Raw genomic sequence first — 11,937 nt, forward strand, 5'->3', positions numbered from 1 at the left:
TTAGAAGAAACTGGAGCACTTTTGCAGTACTGAAAATATTCCACTGCTGTTCCAATATTAGTGGCCTATTTAACAAGCATTTTAGGTCTTAGTTGCCTGTAAACTTGAATAGGTGCAGACAAATGAGTATTTCTCGTTTCAAACTTCAGAACGTGTGGCTATATTTTATCTTTTCAAATATTATATTTGAGTGGAAAGAAAATTACCCTTTTTCATGGGGAGGCAGCAATTTCATGTCTAGGTAGAAACTTAAATATTTGATGGTACAAAGCCTGTATTTTGCATTGAAGCTGTTTACTTCCCATCACTTAAAGCCTTACCCACTTACCAGTGCAGTCAATTGAAAAATTTGCATTAGCTCAGTAACCTCTGGATCTTTTCTATAATACATGTGGAATTCATCATGTTAGGCTTGTCTTTGTTTTAGCAATAAAGGAATAGAAAGTTTACTGAAATAGTGTAATAATGAATAGATCTTACCTGACTTGAGTATACATTAGGTTGCATTTTGCACTGAACAAAAATACAGTTGTAGTATTAAATGTCAGAAAACATTTTCGTGAAAAAAGTTAGGTTGATACATAATAATTTGCAGCAACAGGGGCCACGAGTAATAACTACATGATTCAGAAACTGAAGCGGATAGCTGTAACTGTAAAGCTAATAAAAGGTGTTAAGTGTCATTACCTGTTTTTCAAAGGCTGTGTTAAAATATTGTATGAATTCTTGACTCTGAGTTAGCTTCATAGAAAAGAGCTTGGGAAGCGTGTGTTATTTGCTACAGGTATGCTAGTCATCTCAGTGACTCTCAAATGTATCTGTTAAATAGAAAATCAAAATTGTGTGTGCATTGGGACAGCAGGTTTGAGGGAATGCTGGTGGTTTCGTTCAACTTCTGTATTCTTAGGGGAATATCTTTTATATGTATTTATTTTGCAAATTACTTGCTCCTTGTTTTATTGTTATGTTTCATAAGTTATTCTTATATTCTGCTCAAAGGTGAGGCTTATACGGGATGTTTAGATACAGTTCCTAAGTCATTCCTGTCCACCCTGTGGGTGGTTGAGTGAAACGTTAAAATTCTGTGGTATAGTCATTTGTATTGGGGTAGAAGGAAGTTGATTTTGAAGTAGGAGAGAAGTTAGGTTGTGTTGTTTTGTGTTTTGGTTTTTTTTTTTAACTTTGTAAGCAAAGCTTGTTGGTCACAGCTTTTGAGACTATGAATAGCTTGTCCCTGATACCATATTGTTTTAGCTAGTGTAGAATTTACTTTTAAAGGAAATCCCTGGGGGTTTAAAATATATTTTTAATGGGTTTATATAAATTGATCTACTACTTAAAATAGATTTGACATAATTTTTTATATAATTCAGTAAAAATGTCTATGAAGTGTTTCAGATAAGCTATGAAATCTGGTAGATGCTAATAGATAATCATGGCTAGTATTTAGATTGGGGGGGTGTCATTTTAAAGACAAATTTAGTGAGATGTTTTCCTTTGTCTCTGTAGTTATCAGAGACTGTTACAGACGATTGCTGTACTCGAGGCTCAACGTACTCAAGCAGTTCAAGACCTTGAAAGTTTAGGCAGACACCAGAGAGAAGCACTGAAAGATCCTATTGGATTTGTGGAAAGACTCCAGAAGAAGGTATTTCAATGGGCTTTTCTTCAGTCTTACTTGGAATTTTTTTTTAATAACGAGTAATTCATCATCTATAGGAATCAAGACAATTCTGTCTATACTTGTGTAAACATTATGAGTTTAAAATCCTTTATCTGCCGAGCATAAATGGCCCTTTGGTTATTAAATCAGTAAGTCACAGGTCTTCATTGATTTTATTAGATTTGCATTCTTTCCTTTTTTTGGTATGTAGAAATGTAATCTTTAAATTTCTAATTGTAATGTAGGTATTTTAAGACAACCTGAAATCTACAGCTGACTGGAAGTACTTCATAATAAGGCATCAGATCAAGAATTCATAACTTTACTCATTAGAAAAAATAAACGTTGTGCTTTGACTGAATTTGGTAGGGTACTTCTTAAAACACAGGAAATGTAGTTCATAGCCTGAAACCGAAATGAACACTAGAAGACACACCTGAGATCTGGATAACATCATAGAATATTGTCTGATGGTGGAGAATTAATTTTGATAAGGAACCATTTTCTTTTCAAGCTTGAAAAAAATTGTAGTAACAAGGATACTGAAAAAATGTTTAAAGCTTGAATACTTTCTTGCTGCTTTGTCTACCAGTGGCAAACACGCTTGACCTTCTAGTCTGGTAGCAACATGTTGTGTTTCAGTGAAGAATGGAGTAGGTATTTTATGGTGCTCTTTCCCTAGGTTCGTAGAGACCTAGGTTTAATGAGAGGTCTGATACAAGCCCAAAGGTTTCAGTAGTTGTCTTTCCATTACATTTTCAGATGAGTTAATAGCATGCATGATGTAAGTGTTGCATTTGGTAATCATTGTATGGGGAAATAGTGATGCTAGTTGAAAGTATCTGGTGTATTTTTGTCTCCAAACCAAAGGAATGAGACTCTTAAGGTTGACCTTTAAATAAAGGCAGAAGAGAACAAAATCAGTGTAAAAATACACATTGATTTCTTTGATGGGAGGAGTTTAGGTTCATCAGATGACAAAACTTCGAGTCCTGTAGTTTTCTGTGTTAAGAAAGGTACAGGTCCTGGGAAAACAATACGTTTAAACAAAATAAAAGACAGATAGACAGTACTACGATATTGAAGTCAGAAACATCTCATTTCAACTGTGAAATACAGGCTTTAAAGTTTTATGCTCAATAAGCCATCATTGACCGTGCCGCTGCATATTTTATGCACTGTTGTGTATTATTCTTGAAAGACACCTTCTCCTTAAAAAGACTGTGTGTTGCATGGCACTTAAATTCTGATTTTGAATTCTGCTGTTAGCTAAAAAGTAGTATCAGGTTCTCGTAAGTTTTCAGGATTCATAACATTTTGTTTGGATATACAGCAATTGCATTAAATACTGCTTTTCACTTTTCACTCTTATTTTCAGGTTGATATGGGTCTTCCATATCCTCAGAGAGTTGTTCAGCTCCCTGAGATTGCCTGGGACCAATACACCACTAGCCTTGGAAACTTTGAGAGAGAATTCAAAAACCGAAAACGTAACAGTAGGAGAGTGAAGCTAATTTTTGACAAAGGTAAAAGGAAAGTGAGCATATGTTACAAGAAAGAAATGACCAGTGTGGAGGTTTAATAGTTCTTTTTTTGTGTTGCTTACAGTAGGTATACCTGCAAGACCAAAAAGTCCTTTGGATCCCAAGAAGGATGGAGAGTCTATTTCGTACTCTGTCTTGCCTTTAAGTGATGGTCCAGAAGGTTCTACAAACAGTCGTCCACAGGTAGTTGTTACAAAAGGAAAGATAAAATTTTACAAAATTTACTTTTTAATTTTTTTTTTTTTTAATATGGGTATGTGGGTAGTCTTAATTGTTAACTTCATATGTTAATGTTGGTGATGACGTTTCATTCATGTATTCAAATCAGAGAACTTATTTTTGGTTTAGGCAAATTTTATTTCAAGTTTTCATGCATTTATTTGGTTTGGTTTTGGTTTTACTTAGGTAGAAAAAGGGTTAAAATCAAGTTATCCTAGCTGTACTTTTTCTAACATGTATTCCATTTTATACACTGTATTTGGGCAGATGATAAGAGGACGACTTTGCGATGAGACCAAACCTGAAACTTTTAACCAGCTGTGGACTGTAGAGGAACAGGTAATGGGAAACTTCCATTTTGTAGCTGTGTTAATATACATGAAAATAAAAGCAAATTGTGTGATAATGTGTAAAGGACTTAGAAGTTCAGAGTCATGTTTACGTAGATACTCATCTTTTGACAACTCATACCTCTACTAGGAAAGATGTATTTTTTTTTTTCCCTGTTGATTTAGAAAAAACTCGAGCAGTTGCTTTTGAAGTATCCACCAGAGGAAGTAGAGTCCCGACGGTGGCAGAAGATAGCTGATGAACTGGGAAACAGAACAGCAAAGCAGGTAACAAGTAAAACACTTGGAGAAGTGATCCCTTTCCTTGACCTTTTGGTTTGTTTTGTTTTTTAAAGCTTCTTAGGAAGCACTGATAAGCGTTGAAGAGAAACCTGGATACAGTCTCCTAAGCCTTGAGGGCTTTTTCTGGTAAAAAAAAAAACAATTCATAAACTAAGGAATTAAAAAGGAGGGTTTATTTTTTGTAATGTTCATAATTAAAGCAATAAAACTTATTTTACTACAAAAAATAGTTGACTGCTTGGGATTGTTTGAGTGCTTGTGCTGTGGTAGTAGTGATGTCACTCACTGTTATCCTAGCAGTTGATACAGATTCACAGAAGATTTATTTGTAGATGTCTTTTTTTTAAAACAGCAATAAACAAAATTCAGTATCTTTTCAGTAATTACTTTTTCTTAAAAATGTAACAGCAGGGCCTGCATTTCACTAACAACAGTGCAACTCTTATTCTCAATCTCAAATACAGAATTTTAAAAGTGCCCCAAAGCCCATGACAAAGTTCCGAGAGCTAGTTGTTTGTTTAATTTATGTATGCATTTAATTCTATATGGCAAGTATAGTGACACCAACTGTTCTCAAACTGAGTTACATTTGAGTGCTGAACTTCCTGCACCTCAATATTGTAGAATGGGCAGACACTGTAATACTCGCAGACAGAAAATTAGTTCTGTACCGGGTCCAAGATCCACAAAAGGACACAGATGTGGAGACACTGAGCATTTCTACATCTGACTTGTTCAGATTTTTCCCCTAAAATGACATAATTTCTCCATTTTGACCAGAAGTAAAAAATGCTGATATTCTGTGTTCACACTATTTTAATTTCTCCTATTTCAATTCTACGCTTTCGGGTAAAAGTATACTTAAGTATTTCAATATACAAGATTATCTCATCTCTGATTGTATCTATACTTATACATATATTTCTCCATACCTGAAAAAATTAAAATATCGTAAAATGGTTTGGGTTGGAAGGGACCTTAAAGATCATCTAGTTCCAACCCCTCTGCCATGGGCAGGGACACCTCCCACTAGACCAGGTTACCCAAAGTCCCATCCGGCCTGGCCTGGAACGCTTCCAGGGATCAGGCATCCACAGCTTCATCTGGTTTCAGTGCTTCCTGATTTCATAAATAAAATGTAGAAGTACGTTCTGTATGCTAACTATGCATAATATATCTGTCATTGTTAAGAAAGAAGTTGTTTAGCTTCAACAGGTAACAAACTACTAAAATTCTTTCCTTTCTATCACAATTTTAGCTCAATTTCCTGCGTACTTTTAAACAAGGGTAGGGTTTTTTCTAAAAGCCGTCAAAGTGTCTGGAGATCCTACAAATGCAGCATTGCAACATTAGGCAATGGTTGTGGAGTAGTTGTCACAAAGTAGAAAATGGGGATTTATTGTCCTTGCACCAATGTAGCAATGCTGGCAAAACTTTTAAGTGAAGGCTTGTTACATTTAATTTAACATTTAATTGTCACATGTTGTTTTTTCTAGGTTGCCAGTAGAGTGCAAAAATATTTTATTAAACTGACTAAAGCTGGTATTCCAGTTCCAGGAAGAACTCCAAACTTATATTTATATTCCAAAAAGGTGAGACAATATTACAGCGGAAATTCTGCATTTCTGTTTGCATTTCTGTGCAAATTGAGTCTAAGTCATTAATATTTTAAATGGATTTAAGTCTTGATTAGTGCTTTCTTACTAACTAATTCTATCTTGCACGTATTTCTTAATTAAGTCATCTTTTCTTTTGTCTTTAGTACTGTAGAGTGAGTTGGGTGTTATTCTAGTTTCACATCAACATCTGTTAATTACCTCTCTATTGGATAATCTCAGGACATAAAGTTTCAGAAAAGAGAACACAGCAGTCAGATTGCAGGCTGAACTAACAGGGTTGAATGATTGGTCTTGGGGTGCTTTTTCCTCATTTGTAAGTTTACTGTAATTGATCTAAAAGAGCATAACGAAAACCCTGTTGGAAGAGGATAAGGAGGATCCGGGATCCTCCATTAAGCACTTCTTGTAGATGGGGATGACATTAGTGTTCTTCCAGTCTTTTGGGACGTCCCCTGATCTCCAGACTTCCAAAGATTATGAGAGTGGTTTTGCAATGACGTCAGCCAGCTCTTTTAACACCCTCAGGTGGATAGCATCAGAGCCCCTTGATATATAGGAGTCAAGCTCTTGTAATAGTTCATATACCAACTCAGCCTTCACTGACGGTGGGTCTGTGTTTGCATCAACCTGGATGTTTGCTCCCAAGGCCTGGGGCCCAACAGTGCTGGTAAAGACAGAGGTGAAGAAAGTGTTGGGAACCTCTGGCTTTTCGGTGTTGTTGGTGACTAATTCAACTCTCCTGTTTAACAATGGGCTGGTATTTTCCTTCTGTTTCTGCTTATTGTTCCACGTACCTCATGAACTCTTTTTTGTAGTTTTTTGACATCTCGGGCCAATTTAAATTCAAGCTGAGCTTTTGCTTTTCTAACTGCATCTCTGCACGCCCTGACAATGCCCTTGTAGTTCTCAACGAGTATTTGTCTGCTTTTCCATCTTTGGTATGCTTCCCTCTTGGTTTTGAGTAGACTCAGAAGCTCACAGGCAAGCCAAGGGCACTTTGTGCTCTGCCTGCTTCCCTTACCTTTAAAGGGGATGAACTGTTTTTGTGCTTCTGGGAGAATGTTCTTGAAAAACTCCCAGCACTTGGTAACTCCTTTATCCTCCATGGAAACTTCCTGTGGAATCCCTCCCAGCTGAGTGAACTGAAGTTTGCTCTTCTAAAATCTAAAACCTTTGTCTTAGTGCTAACCTTCAGTGTTCTCAGCAGGATCCCAAACTCCACAATATTGTGATCGCTGCAGCCAAGGCTATCACTAATCAAGCAGGTTTTCTTGGTTTGTGAGTAGCAAGTCGAGCAGTGCCTCATTCCTAGTTGGCACCTCTAAGATTTGGATGAGGACGCAGTCCTCTACGCATTCCAGGAACTTTATGGATGACATGTGAACTGCTGTATTGTTCTTCCATCAAATGTCTGTGTAGTTGAGTTGTCCGTAAGAACCAAGTTCTGTTGACCCAAAGCTTGCTTAAGTATTGCTTCATCGGCCTTACTGTCTTGGTTTGGAGGTTGGTAGCAGGTATCTACATTAAGATACTCCTTGGAGATGACCTCTCTGATCTTGACCCAGAGGCATTTGATCTTGGAATGGATAAGAAAAGAATATGGTGTTGAGAAATCTTGTTAATTTGCAAATGAAAAGATAACATTTCTGTGCAGAATACTCATATGTTTTGATTTAAATACGTAGTACTCTTGGGCACTAATAAGGACCCTAGACATCTGAAGAGGGCAGTCTCAGGTTTTGTGGAAGTTTTGTTTGTTGGGGTTTTTTTGTTACCATTGTGTTTACAGAAATTCTTTAAAATCTGTTACAATGGCATTTTGTAGAGTAACATTACTTTTTTGCATCTGGGTGTCCATGATGTTTTCTGATTAAGAATAGAATAAGCCTTACATTGCTTCTGCAAAAAGGCAGATTTGCAGATTTAGTCCTGTGAAAGGTTGGGAAAAAAGTTACTGCCAGAGGAGCCTCATAGAAAGATCTACCACAGCTCATCTCTAATGATTTAAAATGTTACACACACACACTCCCAAGTTGTCTCCTAGTATTCTCTGAAGTTACTGCAAACAATGACTGCTCGTATCAGAGGCTTTCTGGTTTGCCATCCATCGTGGTAATGCTCTATAAACAGAGGCAGGGAAGGTGCAGGCATCTCACTGTCTGGTGCCTTGTCTATTGGAAAAGCACTTCCTGGCAGAAGAACCAAAAAAGCAGCTGGAAACATTGGTACATTAAATACTGTGGTGAGATTTGTCTGTTAGAACTCTAAATTACTTGTACAGTTTACCATACTTCGGGGATGATTTCAAAAGGGGTTGAAAATTTAGGTTTGAAAATTATAATCCTTTGAGCTCTTTGTTTGGAAAGACTGTTATTACAGAAAGTGAGCAATGCTGCCAGGCAGCAGATCACTGTATGTGATAAATAATGGGAACATTAATCAGTAAATGTGGGACATGTTAACTGTATTTTTCACTAATTTGAACAGTGATCCATAAAGTTCGTTAACCCCTCTGATATGCATACAAACAGCATAACAAAGAGCGAAACATATTTTTTATAAAATTTTGAACATTCTCATACTACAATGGTAATGCTAGCATCCTACAGATTTTTCTTAAACTTACGTGTAGAACAAATCTAATACTTAACGTCTGTTTTTTCAGTATGATTCATATCCTTATTACCAAGTCATAAGAGTAAGGTCATTGTGCCCTGGTTTGGTATTAAGGTAGCGTTTCCGTTTTATATTTGTATCCTACGTAAGCAGTACAGCAGATGAAAAGATCAAACAAATAGCGTATGTGGGGGAATTGAGCTCTCAGTCTGCTAATATAGCTGTCTACTTACAGCACAGATTGACAGCACTGTAGCAGGCTGTAGTCATTCCCAAATCTCCACTGCAGATAACATAATGTGGCAGAAAGGAAATGCACGAGGTATCGGAAGCCTGTCCTTATTTTGGTACTGAGTATGCACATACGCTTCAAACTGTGGTATCTGCTTTATTGCCAGTAATAGAAACATGAAAATTGGGTGCTGATACTGAAATCACATGTCTATGGGAGAATAAAAACCATAGATCTATTTAATGTAAATAATTGTGTCAAAAGAGGTGCTTCATAAGAAGGTACTTGGATTTCTCCATGGGATTGCCTAGGATGCTTTTTTAAAATGGTTACTGGGGAGGTGAGAACCTATTCAGTTCTTGAACATCTTGTTGAAGTTACTGTGTGTATCTCCTCGTATGGCATAATGTCTCTTCTGATAAGTGATACAGGAAATTAAACAGGATGCATCAGTTTATTTTCCTGTATAACCATCATCTGCTACTGGTGAAAATAAAACTGAATCAGAGATTTAGGACTCTGGTATTCAGTTCTTCAGTTATGGCTTATCATTTTCAATTTAATGCTTATATAATATCATTAGTGCACCTGCTTTTAAGCTTAATCCAGAAGATGCATTTCCCACAGGAAAAATGATTTTTTTAACTGTCTGCTTTTATGTAGTATTTTAGTTCATTCTTCACCAGACGTAGAATCATGTTAAAAAGAGAATTCAAATCCATCCTCAGTTAAATTCCTAGGTCATAACTGTATGCGTAACAGTGCTACTATTTCAGCATAAACAGTTTTCCTTCTTGACTTCCAGGTCTAGTATTGAATGCAGATCTGTTTTCTATTAAGAGAAAATTTAAATCACTGTGTCAGCTCAAGCTGAAATACTGTCTAACCTTATAAATGGGAGTATTTTGGAGGGGTTGAAATCTTAAAGGAAACCAGAAGAGCAGCAAAACACAGGAAGTCAGTGATCATAAGGCAGAAGGTGGAAAAATTCAACACAATGGATAGTACATTAATCTTAGAACAAAATGTTCATTTTTATTCTATGCACTGTAGTTCTTTCTGCAGATCTGAGGTGCCGGCTTGCAATCGTTACTACAGACTTCATCTCTTCCCTTAAGAGCGAATGGGGCTAGTCTCAGTTCCTTGTTATGCTTCTGTCTGTCACATCTAAGATAATTTGTGTGATTTTTGCCTTTAATTTTTTAACTGTGCACAAACTGTAAAATAATGCTAGATCCCTCTTTAGAGGTTCAATCCATTTTTAGAGATAAGTAGTTCTATTATAGTCTCACAGGGTATAGCTGATTTAGGAACCTTTGGGATAAAAAGTCTTGTGTAAAAAGAGAAAGTATTAACTACTGTAAAAATTCCGTATGCTTTATCTGTATGACAGAAGCTAGGCACAGTGTAAGACAATCCTCTCTTTTACAATTATCAAAAAAAGCACTTTTCATACTGCTGGATTTTGATTCACACTTTAAATTGAGGAATGTAAGATTTGACATTGAAGATGTCAAAATGCTGGACTGGAAAGTAGTGAAGTAAAAAGCTGAGTCAGTTTCATTCACCCGAAATTCTTCTCTTTTTTTGTTATTTAATATTCTTCCATGGGGAATAACTAATAGGGGTTGAGTGCCTTAAAGTAATCTATTTTAAAGCTGCACGCATGCTACACCTTCAGACAGCATTAAAGTTGAAAGGTTTTAGATATACACTACTGGAGTAATTTATCTCATCTGATGTTTTTTACGTTCCTTTTCCAGTCAGTGGCAAGGAAAAAGAACCTTCAGAGAGCAATTCTTTCTAACTCTTAGAAACCTCTTTTATGGTGGAATGAATCGCCTTTTCTCTCTCTGGACTAGGAAAGAAGTCTGGACAATTAGCCGAGACTTAGATTATCTAAGGCACAAATTAATACAAGAAGTTGATGATAAGTGTCAAGCATAGACTGGTCTCTTGGATCTTGGACCCATGTGAAAAGACTTCTTTGTTTAGTCTTGCATTCGCACCATTCATGACTTTTGGAAGTCTTTTAATATCTTTGCACTTTGGTTCTCAGTCTTCAGCTTTCTTTTCTGTTTTTCTATTGTTTGTCTCGTTTATTTAGATGGTAGGGTTTTTATAGTAAGGGCTCTTTTTTACTGGGTCCTTACCAAAGAAGTGTTGCACTGTTCATCTGATTTCACTTGTTATGGGGGAGAAAAACTCCAGCTGTATGAGGCTCTGATGGAGAGGTTTAACTAAAAATAATCGGAAAAACGATAGACTGTTTAGTGCAAAAGAGCAAATTTCTGGCAAGGTTTTATCAATGAGGATTACTTAAATAATAGCCCAAGAATGTTTTTAAAAATTATCATTTTTTCACTGTAGTCATCAAGTAGACGGCAGCATCCTTTAAATAAACATCTTTTCAAACCTTCAACTTTCATGACATCTCATGAACCTCCTGTTTATATGGATGAAGATGATGACAGATCCAGTTTTCACAGCCATATGGATACTGCAGCAGAAGAGGAAGTATCGGTATGTCATTTTAATCACTCAGAGAATGTCTTGCTTACTGTCATTTTAACCTTGTTTAATGAATAACATGAGGACTGAGCATCTTTGCCATAAAATAAATAACATCAAGTAAGTATTAAATTGTGGTAAGATTAATGAGCAATTTTGAATTATAAATACATAATTAATATAAAGGCCCATAACTGCAGAAAATTTAGACCAATTCAGAAAGGAAGTATGTAAAACAAGTAATAAACAGTTTTGTTCTAAAACGGATCTAAAAAGTTTTAGTTGGCTGTTTTCAGAAAGCGATCTGACATGAGATCAGTTTGAAAATCATATAAACTACGTAGTTACAATTCTGGTTAAAGATGTGTCGTATTAGAAAAGTTACATAGAGCCCTGGTAAAATTTGAATGCTATTGGCACCATTGCTTTTTTTCCTCCTTCACTGGCTGAATAAATTATGGTGGTTTTTTTGTTTTTTTTTTTTTAAATACGCTTTGAAGCGTGAACTAACAGACTGAGTCATCAGCCAGGAAATGTATGTGTTTTTAGAGGCAAATTCTAGCAGACATCCTAACCCACAGTATTATTACATCACGTAGTGTTCCACTTTTCCTAATTTATCACATGCGATAATACTACAAGAATTTAAACATACGTCTTTCCTACTTCCATATAGAGGGACTATATCCTAACACTGGGATGCTGGGCACGATTCACAGCTGGTGTGAATCACTGTGGCTTTACTGCGCTTAGACTGAAGAACCTGAAGTGTTAATTTTTTTTTTTTGGTTGGTTGGGGTTTTTTTTGTTGTGAGCCTAGTGACATCTTTTGTGTGAAAAGCTTGTTGCATAACAGAAGTATTAAGGCCACCCAGTATAAGTCCATTCATTTTCTTTATGG

At 36.2% G+C, this 11,937-nt stretch overlaps 1 protein-coding gene across 3 annotated transcripts in view; it reads left to right on the forward strand.

The window, feature by feature from the left end:
- Positions 1-11,937, forward strand: part of ZZZ3 (zinc finger ZZ-type containing 3) — a 62,173-nt gene that overhangs the window by 42,012 nt on the left and 8,224 nt on the right. For all 3 annotated transcript variants that reach the window (XR_008468015.1, XM_054211516.1, XM_054211517.1), the window contains exons 4-10: positions 1,510-1,648; positions 3,042-3,189; positions 3,272-3,390; positions 3,694-3,765; positions 3,942-4,043; positions 5,555-5,650; positions 10,896-11,048. Coding sequence is in view for 2 of the 3 variants with exons in the window: in XM_054211516.1 (XP_054067491.1) it covers positions 1,510-1,648; positions 3,042-3,189; positions 3,272-3,390; positions 3,694-3,765; positions 3,942-4,043; positions 5,555-5,650; positions 10,896-11,048 (829 nt within the window). In the remaining variant the exon portion in view is untranslated. The remainder of the gene's footprint in view (positions 1-1,509; positions 1,649-3,041; positions 3,190-3,271; positions 3,391-3,693; positions 3,766-3,941; positions 4,044-5,554; positions 5,651-10,895; positions 11,049-11,937) is intronic.

Source organism: Rissa tridactyla, chromosome 8 (genome assembly GCF_028500815.1).
Source record: "Rissa tridactyla isolate bRisTri1 chromosome 8, bRisTri1.patW.cur.20221130, whole genome shotgun sequence".
Taxonomy (NCBI): domain Eukaryota; kingdom Metazoa; phylum Chordata; class Aves; order Charadriiformes; family Laridae; genus Rissa; species Rissa tridactyla.